Source organism: Gigantopelta aegis, unplaced genomic scaffold (genome assembly GCF_016097555.1).
Source record: "Gigantopelta aegis isolate Gae_Host unplaced genomic scaffold, Gae_host_genome ctg2772_pilon_pilon, whole genome shotgun sequence".
NCBI lineage: Eukaryota > Metazoa > Mollusca > Gastropoda > Neomphalida > Peltospiridae > Gigantopelta > Gigantopelta aegis.
Genome location: NW_024533031.1, coordinates 83 through 25,254, shown reverse-complemented (window position 1 = coordinate 25,254; position 25,172 = coordinate 83). Strand labels below are relative to the sequence as shown.

The 25,172-nt window shown below is 31.2% G+C and overlaps 1 protein-coding gene and 1 pseudogene across 1 annotated transcript; one reads left to right on the top strand and one right to left on the bottom strand.

Moving 5' to 3' along the window:
* Positions 1 to 11,834: 11,834 nt before the first annotated feature.
* Positions 11,835 to 17,923, top strand: LOC121391654 (DNA-directed RNA polymerases I, II, and III subunit RPABC2-like). Its single transcript, XM_041523208.1, has 6 exons — positions 11,835 to 11,945; positions 12,326 to 12,380; positions 15,814 to 15,916; positions 17,153 to 17,177; positions 17,582 to 17,652; positions 17,836 to 17,923. Exons 1-6 carry the CDS (start codon positions 11,835 to 11,837, stop codon positions 17,921 to 17,923), a joined length of 453 nt encoding a protein of 150 aa, XP_041379142.1.
* A 1,887-nt stretch (positions 17,924 to 19,810) lies between these two features.
* On the bottom strand, positions 19,811 to 24,955 carry LOC121391655 (annotated as a pseudogene).
* Positions 24,956 to 25,172: the final 217 nt, after the last annotated feature.

The window sequence follows — 25,172 nt, the reverse complement described above, 5'->3', positions numbered from 1 at the left end:
ACTTGAACGTCACCTAATCCACCACCTCCTGAAGACATTGAGAAAGAAATTAAATAATGTTAGTATTTTTAACCTTTTCGAATAACCACGATTCTCACTACAATTGTTAAAGGGTTAAATATTCATAAGCCACGCCTACTAATGGCTTATCATGGCCAGAAAACAAACTCTATCTGGTTATAGTAAGAGATTGTCTCTCATTCTCTCTTTCATGTTACTTCTCTTTCTTTTCTTTAGCTCTAAAGCCTCAAATTAAGAGAGTTAGGACTAGTCCATTAGGTCCTTCATTTGAATCACTTGATGATGTAACAGAATCTCCTCCATCATCATCATCTTGTATTGAGACAAGTTATGATGCTCATTGTAAAACCTCATGTATGTTTAATTAGAGTGGGTGGAGTTTAATATTAAATGGCAAATAAATTCTAGAGAAGAAACTATGACTATATATATTTGAGGACTTCCTCCTTCAAATCGCTTTTTAATTGATATTAATTACAGGAGTTTCCTTCTCTTTATTACTTAACTATATTATAAGAACTAGGACCTCTACATCAAACATCTTGTAATTATTTAATTAATAAGTTACTTCCTTCTAATTATTTTTAATTAATTAATATTAATTACAGGTGCTCCCTCAATCTCTTCCTTCATTCAAAAAGACAGATTCTACATTAACTATTATCTCAGACAATGAAGACACTATACTCCAATAACATTACATCTCATAATACTGTTAATACTATGAAGTCACCTAAATTGTGTATTCTTGCAGAGAAAGGTGTTTTTGAATCAACTAGAGTTAGCAGATTGGAGACATTGCAACGTCAAGTTGAACCTAATCTTGGTAACTCTAGTCTACCCCCTTCGTCTACTTCTGGAGTGAGAGGAAAGAGAAATGGGTATGAATGGATGAATGGTGATATGAATGGATGAATGGTGATAGAAAATGGATGAATGATGATATGAATGGATGAATGGTTTTATTAATGGGTGAATGGTGATATGAATGGATGAATTGTTAGGCAAAATGGACAAATGATCATATAAATGGATTAACAGACTTTATTTAAATATATACTTATATTACTTATTGGTAAATGGATGAATAAAATGGAATAAAGAAATGGACAGATATTAGTAGACCACTCCCTCTATTAATAGAAAAGAACGTGACGATGACAATGTACCAGGTTGATTGTCTGATAGAGGAGGACACACCCACTGATAAAAGTCACCTTAACAACAACATAGAAACCCTTATATAAAACCAATGACAGATGTATTTACTGAAGCTAATAAAAAGAGGAGACCAATATTACTTACTGCTAGTAAAGACCTAAACAACAAGATAGTGATGAGGAGTTTGTACCACAACAATCACAGTGGATTAAAAGGTATGGATAGATGGATGGATGGATAGATGGATGGATGGATGGATGGATGGATGGATGGATGGATGGATGAATGGATGGATGAATAGATAGATGAATGGATGGATGGATGGATGGATGGACAGGTAATTTTTTTCTATTATAGAAAAAAATCACAAAATTCAAAGTCATCTACTAGTATCAAGAAAGGTCAGTGAGATCAGAATAGATTTATAATTGTCATAATTTTTACTACAGAAAATTTACGCAGACATCCATTACGTTTTTATGCAAGTTAGACCATTAATAACACATTATTATATGACCATTATATATTATATATATATTATATTATATTATAATATATATTATATACTATTATATATATATCTATTTATCAATTTTTCTGTCCATCATTTATTCATTCATCCATTTAGAGTCTCATGAGGATCCTACTAAATTTCTTCAACAAGCAAAAAAGCCGCGTTTAAAATCTGCTAATGCTCCACCCAAACCTGGCTCCTCAATAGAAAGTATATAACCTACATCACATATACAATATTATAATATTAATATTATATTATCATATTAAACATACATATATATACTATATAACATGTTCTCTAGATCCAATGTGTCTTGATGATGAGGTAGAATGTGATCAAGAAGAACCAGTTAGTTCTATCAAACAAGTCCTACCTAAACTCAAGCGCACTCTACGTTCTAATACAACAGCTCCTACATTATCGGATCCCTCTGACTGGAATGTTATTGATTTACTGAATGATACATCTGAAATACAGTTTGGAAATGTCACTTTGTTACCTGTGAATGTAGAGGTGAGAGAGAGAGAGAGAGAGAGCAGACAATTTACTAACCCTATGTTCTCTCTTTAGGTTGACTCTAAAGGTCTTACATTAGCAGGGAATATAAAAACCAAACAGTTCAACTTGACCTTCGCTACAATGAGCTAACCAGTATTAAATTAAATCTTTCTACAATACCAATGGTCATTGTACTATATCTTAATGTACTTAGTTTTAAAGAACATCAACAAAAGTAGAAGCAGGACTCAAATTGAAAAACCTAATGACCACAGAAGGTATGTATGTCATATTTCTTGTATAAAGTGTTGATATACATTATACATTAATATTAATATTAATATAATATATTATATAATGTATTAATATTAATTAATACATTAAGATTTCATAATGTATTTTATATTAAAATATGATGTAAGTAACTTTAAAATTGTATTAAATATTACTAAATTTATTTTATTTAATGATGTAATGTTTTTTTAGAATCCAGACATTTTGTTTTTATTAAAACTTAACAGAAAGTTAGATGACATTACAATATGTAATATGAAAGAGGTACTTGTAATAATGGATATATAACTTGTAATAATGGATGTATAACTTGTAATAATGGATGTATAACTTGTAATAATGGATGTATAACTTGTAATAATCGATGTATAACTTGTAATATTGGATGTATAACTTGTAATGGACAGATTATGTAACGACATGTTTTTTTTCTTACAGTTTATTGTAAACAAAGGACCACACTTAGAGGAAATAAGGTATTAATTAATAACTACCACACCCACTTAATCCCCCACCCCCCTCAATTATCCATTTAGCTCACAAGAAGCACAAAGTCTACTTGATATAGCAACAACTACACCAGAAGAGAAAGAATATTTGAAGTAGAAGGGGTAAATAATATTGACACGTACATTAATACTATTATAAGTAATGATATACTCTTAACAATAATAACATTATTATTATTATTATTATTATTATTATTATTATTATTATAGATAATGAGAATCCATTAGGTGATCTACCAGTTGATGAAATACATCGTCCTCAGACAAGATCATTGACAAAAAACCATCTAATACTAGACCAGTTACTTTAATACATGTAGTGCCTAAACTTGATATCCCTGGTGATGAACTGTGAGTAGATGGATGAATTAATATCACTCTCTCTCTCTCTTCTCTCTCTCTCTCTCTCTCTCTTCTCTCTCTCTCTCTCTCTCTCTCTCTCTCTCTCTCTCTCTCTCTCTCTTCTCTCTCTCTCTCTCTCTCTCTCTCTCTCTCTCTCTCTCTCCCTCCCCTCCCTCCCTCCTCCCTAGTGTACTATCCTACAAACCAAATGTTAGTCGTACTGTCCTGTCAATAACAGGATCTGATTTAGAATGTTTACAAGATGGAGAGTACCTTAATGATAACATCATTAAATTCTATCTATTGTAAGTACAAGGCTAAACTTAAACAATAATATATTATAATAGTACGAAATCATTTCTACATGTACTATATTTTAGGTATTTATGGAATGATCTAGAAGACAAACGTGATGATGTTCATATTTTTAACTCTTTCTTCTACAGTAGACTACTTGATCCTAGAAAAGATGATGTAAATGTAAAAAAGTAAGTTAATGTCAGAGGATCTTAGTTTGTCCATCCATCTAGCTAGCTCTCATCACTTATCTCTCTAACTATTTCTTTATCCAATCTGTCTATCTACCAGTATTCATCTATCACTTTATATAGTACACCAGAGAGATTACATGTTCGTGTTAAATCATGGACTAAAAGTATTAATATATTTGACAAAAAGATGATTCTCGTACCAGTATGTTACAGGTATGTATCTATTACAGCTAACTAGTAGTACTTCTATTGATTCTATTCTATTCTTCTATTATTTATGATCCATTGGCTTTTCCATGTGTCCATTGAATAATTCATTGATCCATTATTGACTTCATGTGTCCATTTAGGGCTCATTGGTTCTTGGCTGTTATTGTATCTCCAGGTTCTTATGATCCAGATTGTATAATACAAAAACCACCAACTACTAGTAATACAAACAAAAGAAAAAAGAAGAAAACGTCTATCAACAAAGAGAATTAAAAAACCTAACATAGTCACTTTGAATGAAGTGACAGAAGGGGTGGAGCTGAGAAAGAGGTGGAAAGAGGGTGGAGGCAAAAGGGGTGGAGCCAAAGGATGGAGCCACAAGAGAAAGAGGTGGAGCCAAAAGGACTGGATCCTGAAGAAGTGGGAACTATTGCTAAAGCAAGAGAAACCTGAACTAAAAAATGATGTACATACTGTACTTATTGAAGAGGAGGAGTTGCTAGGCAACAGTGATGAATCATCTTTAATGGAAGTTGAAGTGAAAACACCTAACATTGATGTGATAGAGGAGAGTCAACCTTTGGAGGAAGGGGGTGTGGCTTGTGACAATGTCAATTCAGAGGCGAACTTAGTTACTAGTTCTATTCCTGACATTGAACTGATAAATTCAAGCTCCACCCCTTCATTAGATGACTCCACCTGCCTCATTAGTTCATGATGAATCATCAGAACATCAATCTATTAGGTATTTAACATAAACAGTTGATTTTGTAAGTACTTCATATATTACATAGACCCTGTATATTAGTGTTAGATTCTATGTTAGTTAGAAGAAGAGGAGTTGGTGCAAATCTTAAGAAGTATGTCTTGTAATATTGAAAGTATATGACCACTTATATCTCCATTCTTTTATCTATCTTAATCGATCTATTCAATTCAATCTAATCTATCTATCAATCAATCTATTTATCTCAATCAATCAATCTATCTTATCTATTTATCAATCAATTTATCTATCTATCAATCAATCTATCTTATCTATCTATCAATCTATCTTATCTATCTTATCAATATCTTATCTATCTATCCATCATCTATAATCTATCTTATCTATCTATCAATCAATCAATCTTATCTATTTATCATCAATTTATCTATCTATCAATCAATCTATTATTATCTATCATCAATCTATCTATTCATCTATCAATCTATCTTATCTCTATCAATCAATCAATCTATCTATTTATCTATCAATTATCAATCAATCAATTATCTATTATCTATCAATCAATCTATCTATTATCTATCTATCATCTATCTTATCTATCTATCTCAAATCAATCTTATCTATTTATCAATCAATTTATCTATCTATCAATCAATCTATTATCTATCAATCTATATCTATTATCTATCTATCAATCTAGTTATCTATCTATCTCAATCTATCTTATCTATCTATCTATCAATCAATCTATCTTATCTATCTATCTATCTATCAATCAATCTATCTTATCTATCATATTATCTATCTGTCGATCTAACTTATCTATCTATCTTCTATCTATCTATCTTCTATCTATCTATCCATTAGATACCTTACACATGAATATCGCAGTAAATATAGTACAGAGAGAGACTTTAGTAAACTTCCTATTGATTGTCCAGCAGTAAGTTGTATATAGATTATATAATTTATTATTATAATAATAGGCTCCTGGTCAAAATAATAGTTATGACTGTGGAGTATATTTATTAACATATACTGAACAACTCTTTAAGGTAAGGATTAATGGATGGATGGATGAATGGATGGATGGATGGATGGATGGATGATGAATGGATGGATGGATGGATGGATGCTATGGATGGAATAAAACAAATTAGCTAATGGACATTAATTAGATAATTAACAAATGGATAAGTAAATAATGTAGTAAACAATTTTAAATAATATATTATAAACAATTGTTTATTTATTTAGTTTTATAAAGAAAAGAATCGTTTACCTGAAGGTGACCAGTGGGCTCCTGATGATATTATAGCTACCAAACGTCTAGCTATTCAAGAACTTATTACATCACAATCTAAACATCCTCTCTTTCAGTCTACGTCATCATCATCATGAACGTTATTTATATGTCATCCTCTGTCTGTCTACAATTCAGCTGTTGTAATTATCATCAAATAATTAAATGTCCCTGTATTTTATTTAATAAAACAATAATCAAATTAATATACAAATAATAGTAACCAATGGCAACCAATCCAAATGAGGCAATTATATATGTTGCTATGGTAACACAACATTAAATTGAAACAAACAGACAAAATACTTTACAGTCAAAGGGAAGAGTGTTGGACATCATTTGTCTCTCATTTTGTGAAATATATACTTCATAGAAGAAATCCTCATTTATCATGAATATTAGTGCTATATATTATAATATCATAACAACCTCATAGTGTCCATGATATTCTGATAGATAGTTGATAAAAATACTTTTTTCAAAAAATATAATGTATGATCACTTCAATATAATAGGTTATATTAATATAAAAAATATTAATTAATTAATTATTGTATATATTTTGATAAGTAATAAAATAATGTACAATATATACTTAATTAATTAATCATTATTATATTAAAAAGAAAATAATAACAATTTTAATTAATGGGATCACAAACAATAAATACAATTGACATAAATCATTTATTAATAAATATATACTAATTAAAATAAAAATAATTCATTATATTATTTTGAACAGGTTCGATGATTATGAAACATGAAGAATGTGTGGGCGTGGTCAACATGAAGATGGGTGGGTTTAATCAAATACATGAAGGGAGGTTCTCATGAATATTCATATCTAATAAAGCAGCACTGACAGCTGTAGTAAATGGCTGGGGACCACAGACGCAGACGAGGAGATTATCATGTGATGAGTTTGGGAGATGAGTGCGTAAAAGATCAGCAGAGACACGCCCGCGTAATCCTGACCATGACTTGTCAGCAGCTGATAATATGTGTGTTGTAGTGAAACTATAAGAAAGAGGTAACCCCTAGTAATTTACTGATAATTATTATGTTTATAATTTAATAATTTGTGGTGAAGAGGTAACCCCTTAATTATCTATTAATTAATATAGCGATGTAAAGGATCACTTACTTGTCATGTGATTTATGTAAAGTGTCCAATTCATTTTTCCAAAATTATATCTTTTTCTGTTTTATTAGCAAATATCAACTGAGTTTTTCTCTTCTCCTCTGATGTTGAGAGAGATAATAATTGTTGTGCAACACGTACCATTGGAGTAAAACCTGGAGAATAAGAGATTGGTAATATGGTCTAATGGTACATGTTGTATCAATGGGTCTAATGGTACATTGGTGCATCATGTATTGGTATATGGTCTAATGGTACATTGGTCTAATAGTACTATGGTCTAGTGTGGTCGCAATTACCTGATCCAGCTGCAATAAGTACGGCCTCAGTCACACTTTGAAGTCTGTTAACATCAAATGTACCCTCAGGATTACTAACGTTGAGAACATCACCTACAAAATAGATTAACAAATTGATAAAAGAGACGCAATATGTCTTGTCTTGCCAAAAAAAACAGGAAGATCAATCATTATATCGTACTGTACTAAGGTTGCTTGCCTATACAGGGGGATTATACGGGTACGTGTGAACACTGATATGGTATCTATATGTACACACAGTGGGATGTATACACCTACATAATGTATAGGGTACTAACTATATGTACACACAGTGGGATGTATATACTTACATAATGTATAGGGTACTAACTATACACACATTAGAACATTAGATAAATAAGAGGTTGCTATGGTTACCTTCTTTTAATTTTGCTAAATGTTGAGACATGACACCATCAGGATAGAGTTTTATCATTAATTGAATTGGCGAGGAAGGTAACGAGGAGGTGGAGTTTAGTGGCTGTACAGGAGTATAACTTCTTTCAACCTCATGACCTATGAAAATAACATTTAATAAATGTAATTAAGTAAAATAACAATTCAATTAATTAGAGATAATTACAAAGGAATCATGGATTTTCCCACTGTCTTTGAAAATGACAAACATTCTAATTCAATTAATTAAAGAATACAAATTTAATTAAATGTTACCATGACAACAGACCACTACATGTGTTTATGCACACAGGTGTACAATGTATTCAGTTATGGTATGTAGACCACACCCACCTTTATTGCCAGCTTTAATGGTGATATGGTGACCAACAGGCACTGACATATGTGTGGTAGAAGGGAGGGTGAGTGTGTATAGTTTAGTGTCATGGGTAATGTCTTCAATAGAGGAGACTGTGCATTCGCGATAACTTCGTTCTATAAATATGAAAGAAACATATATATATGAATTAAATTTGGGGAGGAATTAATATTTTGATAACAATTATATTCAAATGACAATAACAAAGTATTGTGGGTAATATCCTAAGGTTATTTCTTAATGATACACTCTACTTATCAGTATGTGATAATTATTATAGAGGATGTAACATGTAGGAATACTAATGACATCATATTATTATCTGTATAGTCTGTGCCAAGTGCTGACCTTTGTTACTGACGGCAATCATTTGATCATTGCTTGGTAATGTAATTCCGATGGAATCCCATTGGATGTTCCCATTTCCTTTAGTTAGTTGTATCTCAATTTTTGAAGAATGGATATTAACTAGAGAGAAATAAAAAAAAAACCCGTAGAATCAGACTACATTCTTTAACTAGACAGTTATTTAAAAGTTTGTACAATAATTCATAATTTGCTGTGTCATCCTACATGCACATTCCACATGATCATTCATCCATTATTCATACATGCATCCATTAAAATGCTTTGACTATTACCTTGTGATTTGGTGACAGGATGACGAAGAGCTATATTGAAAAAATAAAAAAAATAAATAAAAATGGACACATAAAAAAGTTTAAATAATTATTAAATGGATGCATATAAATACAAATGGACAATACATGAGATGTAATGGACATACCCATTTCAAGCTGATAGAACCAATTGTCTAAGAGGACAGTGGCCTCTAGTCTTTGTCCTCTGATATCAAGAACAATATCAGTATCTCGTATGGTCTAAGTGTAAACAAACGATGATATTACATCCTTTAACTATTAATAAGATAACTATCATTCCACAGACATATCTACTATTACTTTCTATATCCTGCTGACATGTAATCTAGTCCAATAATAACATCCATTCATTAATCTATGCATCCATTTCTCTATCTATGCATCATTTCTCTATCTATGCATCCATTTCTCCATCTATGCATCCATTCCTCCATCTATGCATCCATTACTTCATTTTATCTATCCATTTTTTACTATACCTTATTATGTGTAAAGACATGAATAAAAATATTCTTCTCCGTCTGATACCAATCCCATCGTGGTACAGATGGACGTTGGGCATCAGAGTTCTTCCTGATGGGAGAGGGAGGTACCACAATGATAGCAGCAGCTGAGTCGGTCTCCTCGGATACATGAAATGGAGGATTGACTGGACTTTGAGGAGAATGGACACTGGCATCTGTGTGGTAAATGTAAGAATTTAAAGATCAATAAAATAGAAAACTACTATGAATAACTACAAGGTATGGTATGAATAATTACACATTACTGAAAAGCCACAAAGAATTCAAAATATCATTTTGATGCTAAATATATCTATAATTCTAACAACATTTGTATAAACCTACTAAATGACCATATATTAAATAAACAAGACAAATATACCCTAAGGGTTTCACACTGGTTCTTTGATGTGGCAAGAAACCCTGTAGCAAACATGTCATGATATCAGACCACTTAATACAAGTACATGATATCAACATCACTTGTATATATATGTATAATAACGTACCATCACTGGATTCTGATTCCCTCTTGGCAACAGCATACCTGTTTATACCTATATGGACAAAAACATGTTATTTCAATTGATAAATATATATAACACATAATAAATACATGTTATTTTAATGGAGAGATACATAACACAAGGAAGCATGCTATTTAGCCAGAATTTACTTATCAATGTAAAAAACATTTACTGTATCTAGATCTCCTGATAGCAGTGATACTTACATTAAGTGCTACACAGTACTCACACATATAAAGGTGCTATTATAGTTATAACAACATCAAACAGATCTTGTGATGGTGTTAAAACACTACCACTATATAATAATCCTATACTAAAAAAGGCTTCTTTATTAGCCTCTTAATTCAAGTTGGCCAAGACCCTTGACAAATATTCTACTAATGTTAGTTCTATAATACGATATACGTCTGCGGTTAACACCATTGGTTACTATGACTAGTATTATATATCATATTATTGAATTATATAAGTATATTTGTAGAAGATAAGGTGATTACAAAAAAAAATTCAGTCAAACAAAAACAAGAAAACAAGGTATTATGTACATTAACATATATTGGTATCAGTATATGTAATGTGTGTATTGGACTTACCATTAAGAACAATGATTGGTTTTGGTACAGTCAGTGAATCTGATCGAGTCCCTAGACAATAGAGGAAAATAATGGTATGTGCAATGAGACATGGTTAACCATAGTTAGTATAGTGGATTAGATGATGTGGGAAATAGTTAACTTACTACTTGTTGTTAAGCTGTCTCTCCTAGGAGATACTGCCATTGTTCCAATATAACATTTCTTTAGCATACTCTCAATATTGACCCACTTATGAACCTGGAGAGATAGAGAGAGCATATTAAAATGAGTGGGTTGGTAGGGAAACAATTATCATATAGTTTACTCTACATCTTTTAAACAGTTATTATACACTACATATTATAGACCACTTGTCCAGAGTGGCTGCTAAACATGTGGAAAGGGTCAATTAATACAAGTGGAGAGACATCTAGCATTTACTACAATATTCATTTCTACTAGTAATATTGATAGTAAATAAAAATTAAAAACCACAGACAGTCACTGAACAGTCCTAGTTCCGTTAATTTCCCGCATAATGTCATAAGTTCAGTTACAATTATAGAGCTTATAATGACCTCAACTGACATGATCTATGCTGGTAGCATTCTTCACATAACATAGCGTAATGGAACTATCTCAGTGCCTAGTGTTTTTATAGATACTTACATCATTGTAGAGGATAGTACAGTCTTTGCCTGCTGCTCTAAGGAGATCACATTTTCCACCAGGATGAAACTTAAAGTAATGAGTGATGTTATAAACCTTGCCTAGGAAAAGGGGAAAAAAGTGAATGGTTGAATGAATAGGAGAGTACATGCGTGGATGCACACACAATATGTTATAAATTTTAGCTACAAACTGATAGCTTATGAATTGTTGCTATGATACCTTGGTAACAAGTCCAGGCATCGTCTTCAGTGCAATGACGTGCCAATTCTTCCTCAGTAACCGATTTTGGGACACCTCCAGTGCCAGCCATGTCGGTGTATTTCTGCAAAGTCGTATCCAATCCAGCATTCCACAACCTGGTCCAAGGTGGACTCTTTTTGAAGTTTTTGTCTTGTTTGGTGCTAGACTAGAGGAACCAATTTTAGCTGGAGTTGGAGGAGTTAGTAGAGACAAAGTGGACGGATGCTGAACTGTGTTACGGCTGTCATTTGCTGGAAGACGCAGCTCCATCGTATTGTTCGCTTGTTTCGCAAACGGACACAATTGAGTGTTAGGAGATAACGTACTTGGCGCAGACATGACGATAACTTGCGGTATTCCTTCGTTTCTTGCGTCTCTAGAGAGCGTTAATTGGTGTCGAGAAAGTTTTGGACTGGGATGGCTTCTCGTGGTTAGCAAAGAAGGCACTGTTAGATTATTATCATCCAGACTACTCCTCTTTATAGCGCTCATCGTCCATCGATCTGAAGTATCCCGATAACAAAACAATAGAAACCACGCCCACAAATGCGTAATCGCGATAAACAATTAACATATACTGTCCACGTGTCTCAAGATGGCAGAGTGAGTTAAGGACCTTTAAATAATTTTTGTATGTTATTTCTTTAATTTTCGTTAGTATGGACGACTTTAGTGGAGGAGAAGATGATCTTATGGACGATATGGAAGAAATAGGAGTAAGATTATGGACGAGTAGTATCTGTCCATTTTTAACACATACATCCATTTATCTAAACTATATCGTGGCTATGCATCTATTTTATATAAGTATATGTCCATTTTTTCTAGGAGGAAGGCGAGGAAGATCATGAACATGAAGAAACGATAGAAATATTGCCTCAAAGTAGGATCTTTAAAAATATATATTTAAAATATTCATTAATTTTATCCAATTAATATTAATATCCTGTTTATTAAATTGTTCAGACACAATAGAGTTCTTAATAATGTTTGTAAACAGGAAAAATAATTTGACAACTCCATTCAGCTAAAACTAAAAACTCCAATGTTTGTGAATCATTGCCTAGCAACACAATTGACTCAACAGTCATTTGCACTATGTATAGGTACTCTATTATAGTTATTGTGTTGTTATAAATATTTATATTGTTTATACAAATTGAAAGACCAGATTGATTGTTAGACTAATTGTTATAATATATTTAGTATACATTAGAGAAATTTACAAATAGGGAGTAAGTTGTCATAACTTCAATTATTAGACACTTTGTCTAATATGGAGATTATAATACACTAAAGTATTAGTATGGGACTAGAACAAGTGTCCTTAATGTATAGAGGTTGTATAATACACTAAAGTATTAGTATGGACTAGAACAAGTGTCCTTAATGTATAGAGGGTTGTATAATACACTAAAGTATTAGTATGGGACTAGAACAAGTGTCCTTAATGTATAGAGGTTGTATAATACACTAAAGTATTAGTATGGGACTAGAACAAGTGTCCTTAATGTATAGAGGTTGTATAATACACTAAAGTATTAGTATGGGACTAGAACAAGTGTCCTTAATGTATAGAGGTTGTATAATACACTAAAGTATTAGTATGGGACTAGAACAAGTGTCTTCAATATAGAGGTTGTATAATACACTAAAGTATTAGTATGGGACTAGAACAAGTGTCCTTAAATGTAGAAGGTTGTATAATACACTAAAGTATTAGTATGGGACTAGAACAAGTGTCCTCAATATAGAGGTTGTATAATACACTAAAGTATTAGTATGGGACTAGAACAAGTGTCTTTAAGGTATAGAGGTTGTATAATACACTAAAGTATTAGTATAGGACTAGAACAAGTGTCCTCAATATAGAGGTTGTATAATACACTAAAGTATTAGTATGGGACTAGAACAAGTGTCCTTAATGTATAGAGGTTGTATAATACACTAAAGTATTAGTATGGGACTAGAACAAGTGTCCTCAATATAGAGGTTGTATAATACACTAAAGTATTAGTATGGGACTAGAACAAGTGTCCTTAATGTATAGAGGTTGTATAATACACTAAAGTATTAGTATGGGACTAGAACAAGTGTCCTCAATATAGAGGTTGTATAATACACTAAAGTATTAGTATGGGACTAGAACAAGTGTCCTTAATGTAGAGGTTGTATAATACACTAAAGTATTAGTATGGGACTAGAACAAGTGTCCTCAATATAGAGGTTGTATAATACACTAAAGTATTAGTATGGGACTAGAACAAGTGTCCTTAATGTATAGAGGTTGTATAATACACTAAAGTATTAGTATGGGACTAGAACAAGTGTCCTCAATATAGAGGTTGTATAATACACTAAAGTATTAGTATGGGACTAGAACAAGTGTCTTTAAGGTATAGAGGTTGTATAATACACTAAAGTATTAGTATGGGACTAGAACAAGTGTCCTCAATATAGAGGTTGTATAATACACTAAAGTATTAGTATGGGACTAGAACAAGTGTCCTTATATAGAGGTTGTATAATACACTAAAGTATTAGTATGGGACTAGAACAAGTGTCCTTAATGTATAGAGGTTGTATAATACACTAAAGTATTAGTATGGGACTAGAACAAGTGTCCTCAATATAGAGGTTGTATAATACACTAAAGTATTAGTATGGGACTAGAACAAGTGTCCTTAAATGTATAGAGGTTGTATAATACACTAAAGTATTAGTATGGGACTAGAACAAGTGTCCTCAATATAGAGGTTGTATAATACACTAAAGTATTAGTATGGGACTAGAACAAGTGTCTTTAAGGTATAGAGGTTGTATAATACACTAAAGTATTAGTATAGGACTAGAACAAGTGTCCTCAATATAGAGGTTGTATAATACACTAAAGTATTAGTATGGGACTAGAACAAGTGTCCTTAATGTATAGAGGTTGTATAATACACTAAAGTATTAGTATAGGACTAGAACAAGTGTCCTCAATATAGAGGTTGTATAATACACTAAAGTATTAGTATGGGACTAGAACAAGTGTCCTTAATGTATAGAGGTTGTATAATACACTAAAGTATTAGTATAGGACTAGAACAAGTGTCCTCAATATAGAGGTTGTATAATACACTAAAGTATTAGTATGGGACTAGAACAAGTGTCCTTAATGTATAGAGGTTGTATAATACACTAAAGTATTAGTATAGGACTAGAACAAGTGTCCTCAATATAGAGGTTGTATAATACACTAAAGTATTAGTATGGGACTAGAACAAGTGTCCTTAATGTATAGAGGTTGTATAATACACTAAAGTATTAGTATAGGACTAGAACAAGTGTCCTCAATATAGAGGTTGTATAATACACTAAAGTATTAGTATGGGACTAGAACAAGTGTCTTCAATATAGAGGTTGTATAATACACTAAAGTATTAGTATGGGACTAGAACAAGTGTCCTTAATGTATAGAGGTTGTATAATACACTAAAGTATTAGTATGGGACTAGAACAAGTGTCCTCAATATAGAGGTTGTATAATACACTAAAGTATTATTATGGGACTAGAACAAGTGTCCTTAATGTATAGAGGTTGTATAATACACTTCAGGTATGTGACTAAAACAATACTAAATCAGTAAGGTATCCCTAAGTGGTTTTATTATAATAACATTCATATTTGTCCTTAATATAGAGGTGTTGTCAATATAGAGGTTAAATAATATAATAAAATAATAAGTATTAGTATGGACTAGAATAAGTGTCCTAAATATGTAAGGTGTTCCTTAATTGGTTCCATTACAGTAACATTCACATAATACATTAAATGTTGTGTATTGTTTTGTAACAATAGAATTTTAGAGTACATGTGTAGGATTGTGTTAATAGTAACAATTTTCTCACAAACTTCAATAAAACAAAATTAATGATATGCTCTAATTATATTGCACATGTAAATTATTCACCTTAAAGGTTAACCAGTGTTACTATTATTGTTTGCATAGACAGAGAGCGTGAGATAATATTTAAAGAATGTTTACATAGTCATGTAATCTATTATATTTAACCCTAAATATACAGACATGTATCTTAATACATGGATATGCACCCTACATGATATCATTCCTTGTAGTAAGAAACAAGACTATTGAGTTACTATGTCTAACAGATAAATGTGGCTGGTAATAAAAACATTGAACTATTTGTTTGTGGGAATTTTAGAGTGATATTCTGAAAAGAATACTTTATATAGCAACTCAATATCACAATTCTAGTTGCTATGGAAACCTCATGGTCTGTGATTATTAATATATTCTTTGTTTTAGCTGAAGAGAGTCGAGCTGTTCCTCCTGATCAACGGACAACCACGCCCTATATGACAAAGTATGAGAGAGCTAGAGTCCTGGGGACAAGAGCACTACAAATTAGGTATCTAATTTAGCAAATAATGGAAAATAATATTGAAATTGAAAGCTACTCTTGGCAATTTCTTTCATAATTTCTATTAATACAAAATAATAGTACTTTCTAATTGATTTAGTTATAGACTTTTAATGTTGACTACATTTTTGTAGTAAAAAGATGTTTGATAGAAGTTGTGAGAAAGCATGTTTATAGTGACAGCATGAGTGAGTGAAATCCTTCTATGTCAGACACTATGGTGCCTCTGAAAATTATCTTAATTAGGAAGGATGTACTCATTATAGAAGCTGAAATAATATTCTTATAGAATTAGAATTATCTTGATATTTCCTTTACACTAGTCATTTTTGGCACATACAGGACATGAGTAGGAAGCCTTTTTTATTTTGGCACTTAAACAGCTTGCTGAGTCACATCACAGCTTCTGTTTTTACAGTAACATCACTACATTATATGCATAAGTACTTGTATTAATACTACTATATTATATTTATAGTAAATGTATTAATACTACTATATTATATATAGAGTACTTGTATTAATACTACTATATTATATATATAGTAAATGTATTATAATACTACTATATTATATATATAGTACTTGTATTAATACTACTATATTATATACAGAGTACATGTATTAATACTACTATATTATATATATAGTAAATGTATTAATACTACTACTATATTATATATATAGTAAATTTGTTATTGTATTAAAGTTGAACAGTGACAGTATTATTGGTGTACCTGAAGACATCTAATACAATTAAAGTTTAACACTGAGGAACTGACGTTTTATGGTTACTGTGAAGTTCTATAAATGTAATACATTTCTAAGAAGATAACGGTGATAATTATGTAAGGGTGTTTTTGTTCCTTACATCATAAATTGTAAGGGTCTGAGAAGTCTGAAGGTCATTGTTAATAAGACGAATTTTAAATGTTTATTATGTAAACATTGACTCGTTAAATGCCTGGTGTTGTAAATATGTCCTTTTAATTAATGGTTTAAAATTAATCCAATCAACTAGCATCCTTGTATTCAACCACCCTTCTGTCAATTCATCCTTCCAAGTAACCAGTCATTCAACATAGTGTCCTATCCTATATTATCATATGCATCTATTCTTTTAGTCATTCATTCTATATGCGTGGAATCATGTATTATTTCAATGTATAGTTTTACTACTAACTAATTTAGACATAATTCTCTCCGACCTGATATCCTTTAAAGGAAATGGGTCAAGGTGATATCAGATGTGAGATAATGTGATAGTTAACACAAGGCACAGGATGAAACCGCTAATATCTTTGAAACTAAACTTGATACGATTTCTTTAATATTATACTAGTCTCTCAATGAAATATGATACTATAATATATTTACTGTCTTATAATAATTTGATAGTAAAGTTACACCATATATGTACTGCAAGTCCCTTATTACTACATTGCCGTGTACCCCTTTACATGATCAAATAGATATCCTATTTAACAATCAATTACTCCATCTCATGTGATTACCAGTAGTATATCCAATAAATGATCGTCCATTTCGTTTTCTCTCCTTTAATATCCATCCATTTTGTATTGCTCTTTACACTGATCATTCATCCATTTCACATGTCCATGCATCCATTTCATACTTCTGTTTATCTTATAGTATGGGGCACCAGTGATGGTAGAGTTGGAGGGAGAAACTGATCCACTTAAAATTGCAATGAAAGAACTCAAGTAAGACTATATAGACTCATACTCATTCTATCAGACTCATACTCATTCTTTATACATTCATTACATTATGAGATACATACCCATTCTTTAACTGAGACCCATACCAGTCAATAAGTTAATGGAATGAGTATGAGACTAATAATAGAGTATAGGAATAAGTCTGTTTTAATCTGTCTGTTTCAGAGCTAAGAAAGTTCCGATAATCATTCGTCGATTTTTACCAGACTCCAGTTATGAAGATTGGGCAGTAGATGAACTAATTATAGATTAATTAACTATTAATTAACTAAGAACACACCCTTTATCTTTACTCTTGACTTTCCTTGACAAAAATGTATTCTTTTTTTTTATATGAACATCTAATATTATTTTTCAAAAGGAAATGCATTAAAGTAATAAGTATTTCATCAGCTAGAACTCATACAAGATCTAATTGTGTTAAAGTTTGTTTATAACGTTGACATTGAAACTCTAAACTTCAAACTTTTAAACATTCCAGACACTGTCAGCCACACAAACTGGTCTTAATGTTGACATAAGAGTTGTATTACTCCAGAAACCATCTTTATTATAATGATGTCATATACTGTAATATGACATCAGAAACTATATTTACAATAATGATGTCATAACTGTAATATGACATAGCGTATAGGTCACTATGGAGGACGTGTACCCTCTATACTGGACACACATATAGTTCCTAATATTTTAGTGTATTATACAACCTCTATACTAAGGACTGCCAGTCCCAAGTTCAAGGAAGTATTCATTAGAGATGTTTATTGCATAGTGTGATAAACCTCTCAGTGGACACTTCTGTGACCTTGGGGACCTGCATTCTTTATATAGAGGTGTCTTCAATATAGAGGTTGTATAATACTGTGATAATGATCTTAAATACCATAACGATCATGTAATTTTTTATTATAATTAGGGGTTATCCGATTAATTATGTCATTTATCATATTGTCATAATTATATGATATCAATGTTGATCATTAAGAAGAAAGGACATTGGTCATAAAGTTTCTTATTGTAATATTTCTTAAAATCGATGATAACGTTGTCCTAATATGTAGACTATGTAAACATACTTTATTGTAATATTATGAGTTAAGTAAGTGTGGAGTCACAACATAACATCACGTTTATTTAATACATATTAATTAATAATGAAATTAGTGTCTGAGATCGTAGGCCATGTAAACAATCCATTGTGTTGTTTATCTATCCATCTGTCCATCCATCTGTCCATCCATCCATCCATCCATCCATCTATCCATTTACCTAATGACATCATTTGTTTTTATCTTTCTTACAAATCTTTACATATACTTCATTGAAAATTAAACCATTCATTACATATAGTATTATAGTTCAATATATATACTAATATAGTACCATATATAATAATATAGTAGTACTATATTAGTAGTAGTAGTTGTTGGATATAGAAGGTGGTAATAGTGGATGTGGTTAGAGATAAGATAACTGATAAAAAGAAATAAGGAAAATCTTTTTTTTCTATTTAGATAACCAATTTAATTATCTGTAGTACTATTTTTATATTTTAATCATGTTTACATCATTTAGTTACAATTATGTCATCATGATAAACTATGGGAATTTACATCTAGTAATATACTATATATATATATATATATATATATATATATATTATATATATATATATATATCTAGTAATACACTCCCTATTATTATTACATCATTATTTGTTTATTGCATTTATTTAAAGTTATGATGACAATACAAGTATGTTTATGACATTATGGAGTCCTCCTATACAACACATGTATGTAAACATGAACATATTATACATGTATTACATGCAAATATGTACATGTTGGTTTGTGGTTATGGGTGGTTCCTTGTTGTGGTAGTGGGTACATTGTTGACATCATTACCTGATAGTAATGGTCATTGTACAAATTGTTTCATGTGTGGTGCAAGTAATGACATTATCTCTAGTTATTTTAGGATTACTATGTTGAGTATTTGTTCCTAACAACAAATTAAACAGCTGAATTAATATTTATTATTCAATTTAAAGGACAATAAATTAACAATAGGTTGTAACTGGTCACATGACATTACCTACAAGTCACATGACTTATATAAAGGAGAAGTGTCCAGTTTATTTTCCGCAGTGTATCATGACTTTAATAGCTCCACCCTCTCCTGTTTTAGCTCGTTGGAACGCCTCGAGGGATTGTTCCAATTCATAATGGTGTGTGATAAGTGGCTTGACATCGACTTTACCAGAGGCTACCATATCCAGAGCAATAGGGTAACTAATGATAGAGAGATGATGATGAATAAGTAGAATATACTGATTATATTTTGTTATATAATTTCTATTGTATTGTACGTTGCTAAGGTAATCAATGAGGGGGTATGAGTTGTCTCTATAGCAAACAAATGATTAATGATAGGATACCTCCTACATTAAAACAATGACTATACTATTATCGAAGTCACAAGACTACAATGACAAGGTAATTCGTTTATAGCTGTTCAACAAGCTTGTTATTTCTTACAATAACAAATAAGTTAATTTGTTAAGAGCCTATTGTCCTAAAATATACTATCATTATGTGCAAGCCTTAAAAAGAATTTTAGTGGTACTGCTAACTAAAATAATTCTAAGAATTTTATTAAACTTTATATCATAAGACCATCAGCCTTTTACCAACTAACTGAGGCCACTAAAACAACTGATATATTATGATAATGACCATAAAAAGGAATATGATCTAATACAATACCAATATAGGTAAATGGATCTATGACTGACTAAAAAAAAAGGAAGAGACATTGACATCTGACAAGGAAGTAATAATATTTATTATAATATGACCTCAAGAGAGATAAATGGATTATTAAATTAATAAATGGATGAATGATATGGTACATTGGTGAATGGATGGATGAATGAATGGTACATTGGTGAATGGATGGATGAATGACATGGTACATTGGTGAATGGATGGATGAATGACATGGTACATTGGTGAATGGATGGATGAATGACATGGTACATTGGTGAATGGATGGATGGATGAATGGTACATTGGTGAATGATGGTAGAATGTGATAGATTGATAAAATATAGATGGACAGATGGATTACCTACCAGTTACAATAGCGGAATATACCTCTGATATCAACCTCTCTGATACTAGCGTCAACTATGGGGATCTCAATTTCAGGAGTTCCGAGACCAACTAACACTAATACACCACCAGAACGAGTGGCCTAAATGGATATATAGTAGTGTAAAATGGACAGATAGTAGTGTAAAATGGACAGATAGTAGTGTAAAATGGACAAATAGTTGTAATAATGAATAAAGAGGTGTGTGTGATAATTTGAAATGGACATATACAAATGGACACATAGTGGTTGTGTTAATGGATGCATATCATCTACACTGTCAAATCATTAAAGATTTAAAATAAAAAAAATGTAGAAAATATAGTGTCTGTCTTCTAAATGAAACACTCTGTTTGTTTAAATATATATATACTGAAGTATCTAAGTCTGTTGAAGAGTGCTCGATGTCGTTTAGACAGAGCGGGGTTAGAACAGAATTAAAGGACAAAAGAACAGGGCTCTCGCTGTGTTGCTGTTACTCCGAGTTTCACGCGTTATGCGATCATCAGACAGACAAAATATATATATATATATATATAACATTTGGAAGACTCATTTAGTAGCTGTTTATAAAAAGTATTATCCATGCTATTCTATACTTAATATATTATTATTACTCTTAATATATTACTGTCTATTATCTTGCACAATTTCAGTTATACAAGTTACAGAAAAAGTCCAAGAGACAATTACAGAATATAAATGATTATAACTTTATTTAGGTCAGCAATTACACACTCTACATTGTCTATATAAACTAGTTTAATTCCAATACTACAATAACAATGAACAGATCAGTAATCCTGACAATATGTGGTAATGGAATGTAACTTGATTCCATTTTTATAATAACTGTTATTATTAGGTATTAGGAATAATTGAATATAAAGTTGATTATAGCTATTGATACAATAAGAACAATCCCAAGCAGTTCAATGTATTATTCTATTGTACTATATTTGTGCCTGTATTATAGGGAGGTCATGAGTCATTTCTAATGTATCATCCGATATGATAGCACATGTTTAACACATGGTATGATCATGCTTGTTTAGCAATCAGTAATTAATGTGGTTTAAATGTATATTAATATGAGAGATAAATGTACAATAAAAGAAATGAATGCTTAATATGAAATGACTCATAGAAATTATGTACAATGGAATACAATGGAATAGTACATTAATATATGAAGAGAAAAAGTGTATGTAATATGAATATTGTAGGAGAGCAGATAGAGTTCAAAGATCAGTAGAGTAAATAAACACTGAAATATGTACCTTTACGATACACACCTGAACACTCACATCTGTTATAACCATTGGATATAAGTACAGTCTATCACATTCCATACTCAAGGATACATTCTTTGGCATCAAAGGAAAATTAATGTAAACTTAACCTGTGGTATGTGACTTACTTTATATCATATTAAATTCTAAAATAACTGTTTAAATGAATTGTACCTTGTGACCTTGTTTAAGAACACAATGGTTTAAAAAAATAGTGTGTATGGTTTGAATGATGACTGCTTTCTCCTATGTATGCAAACAACTGACCAATCAGATTGCTCTATTTGTAGTTATGATTAAACCAGATTATACATTTCCATAGCAACAGCTCCAATCATACAAAAGAAGTACACACATGGATGTCTATTGGACAAGTCATGTGACTACATACACTTAGAATTGAAAAACTAGTTTAATACAATATGCACCATATGAAGTTTACATATATAATGCTGACAATGGTGCTAATTTTCCTGTTTTTATAATCAATGAATATGTTTATCAACTATTATCTACAACTCAATATTCCTGGTAGAGAATAATTATACAACTAACAAAGGGGATATAGAGATATAAACTTATCAAAGTAAAATGTCATATGACAGATGGCTATTGGATACCATAACTCATACTTACTATATCAATGTATAGATCCTTTCAAAACACATTAACTAGTAATTGTGTTGGTAATGTAAGCTATTAATGTGAGTAACATAATTGTTTACATATGACTGTTAGTAAAGTCCCCCACTATTTTCAATAGTGTACTATAAGGTCTTCAATAATTTTAGAAAAAGATATTGTTCCCATTATATATAACTATAGAAGAGGTCCATCCTATGTAATCTTTACTATAATAGAATATAGTATTATTGTTTTAATCTATTGAATAGACAGATGTTAAGGAAATCATTTATCTGTGTTTATTGTAAATACATCACATAACTGTATCTATAGAGATATCTATACATCCATTAAAACACTTATAATATATCCATTTGTTCTTACATAAATGGCTGCAGCAATAGCAGATTGAGCTCCTGAACATTCAATAGTCTGATCCGAACGACATCCTAAGACTTCTTCAATTGACTGGCTAATTGTCTTGAGTCTCTTGCCTTAACTTGTAAAGTGTGAGTGGCTCCAAGTTGCTTTAGCAACCGCCAGTCGTCCTGCATCAAGATCTAAGAAAAGAATAGATTCATATCTTCAAGTACCTCTTTATCAATTCATCCATTTAACCAATCTATCAAAAGATTCATCCATTTGTCCATCCATCTATCCATTATTTTATTCAGTTGGCAATTTTCTAATCCATTTTGTTCATCCATTTCACTCAGTTTATTTTCACAGTTCAAATGTCTACCAGTCAATTGGAGTCATGACACAACACTAACATAGCAGATGTTACACAATACAGGTCAAATACACAAATTAAGTCATGAATATTTTTAACGGCCTCTCCTTCTGCCTCCTACAATATAACACTTAATAAATTATTAGTGGAATTTAATTTGTCTGTCTAGTAAGCTTCCTGTTTTTACTCCATCTTTAACAATATAGTTTGCTTTGTCAGTATTTTATAATAAAATAATGTAATAATGTATTGAGAATTAATAATTAAGTCAAACAATTAGATTAAATTAAGGCTGATTCTGGTAGTTACCAACAGAGCAACTCCTTTATCTGTAAAATGTTCATACATTAATTATATATACTCAGTCATACATACACATATTATATATATGATTTTGTTACATGTCATGTAACATCATGTAAGTATACATGATGCTACATGTAACATCAGGTATACTTACATGATGTTACATGTACTATATGTTACATGTAACATCATGTACGCTTACATGTACATGTACTATATGTTACATGTAACATCAGGTATGCTCACATGTACATGTACATGTACTATATGTTACATGTAACATCATGTACGCTTACATGTACATGTACTATATGTTACATGTAACATCAGGTATGCTCACATGTACATGTACAGTACTATATGTTACATGTAACATCATGTACGCTTACATGTACATGTACTATATGTTACATGTAACATCAGGTATGCTCACATGTACATGTACATGTACTATATGTTACATGTAACATCATGTATGCTCACATGTACATGTACTATATGTTACATGTAACATATAGTACATGTACTATTATATAACAGATGACCTTGTTATATAATTATTATCATAATATATTATATTAATAGTACTACATTGTATACTGACATTAGTACTATTGTATTATCACATATAGTCCTCAATGATAATCAATGATCAGTACAGTTAGTATATTAATGTACCAGTAATAATCACTTCTGATGCACCACAAGCTTTTGCTGTTAACAGACACACAAGGCCAATTGGTCCCGCCCCACATATAAGAACTTTACTCCCAAGACCAATACCAGCACGTTGGCATGCATGGACTCCAACACTAAGAGGCTCTAGTAGAGCTCCCTCATCAAAGGACACATGATCTGGGAGTCTGAAAGAGAAAGAGAGAGAGAGGAAGATAGAGGGTGGAAGGGAGTAAGTGAGAGAGGAATGAAGGAGGAAGTGGAGGATGAAAGGGAGTTAGAGGGAGATGGTTTAATGAAGTCAACAATAATGGATACATATACTGTTCAATGGACACTCAACTTATAACAGAAGTCAGCTGCATGAACATAGAAGTTTGAAAGGGAGCCTTAATTGGGGGTGTGGCACAGAATTTCATCTCAGGACAGAGATTATAACGTCCACTTTTACAATAAAAGCACAAAAACGACAAGGAACACCTGGCTCATAGCAACCCTATCACCTAATGGATGGATGAATAGATGAATTAATGATGGATGTTTGGCAAATGGATCCATAAAGGTCTAGTGTTTCCAATAGATGTATAAGTGTATTCATGATGAATGAGTGTTTCAATGGATGTATAGATATCTCAATAGATAAGTTATGTGATGTATTTACAATAAACACAGATAATATACATTATTGTATTTATCTGTTAAATGATTTCCTT

What these genes read in the sequence shown, in the direction of transcription:
- LOC121391654 (XM_041523208.1), top strand. Translation starts at nt 11,835, where the DNA reads ATGACGATAACTTGCGGTATTCCTTCGTTTCTTGCGTCTCTAGAGAGC. An exon ending in GATAGAAATATTGCCTCAAA is followed by an intron (nt 12,381 to 15,813) that starts GTAGGATCTTTA and finishes TCTTTGTTTTAG; the next exon opens with CTGAAGAGAGTCGAGCTGTT. An exon ending in GGGTCAAGGTGATATCAGAT is followed by an intron (nt 17,178 to 17,581) that starts GTGAGATAATGT and finishes TTTATCTTATAG; the next exon opens with TATGGGGCACCAGTGATGGT.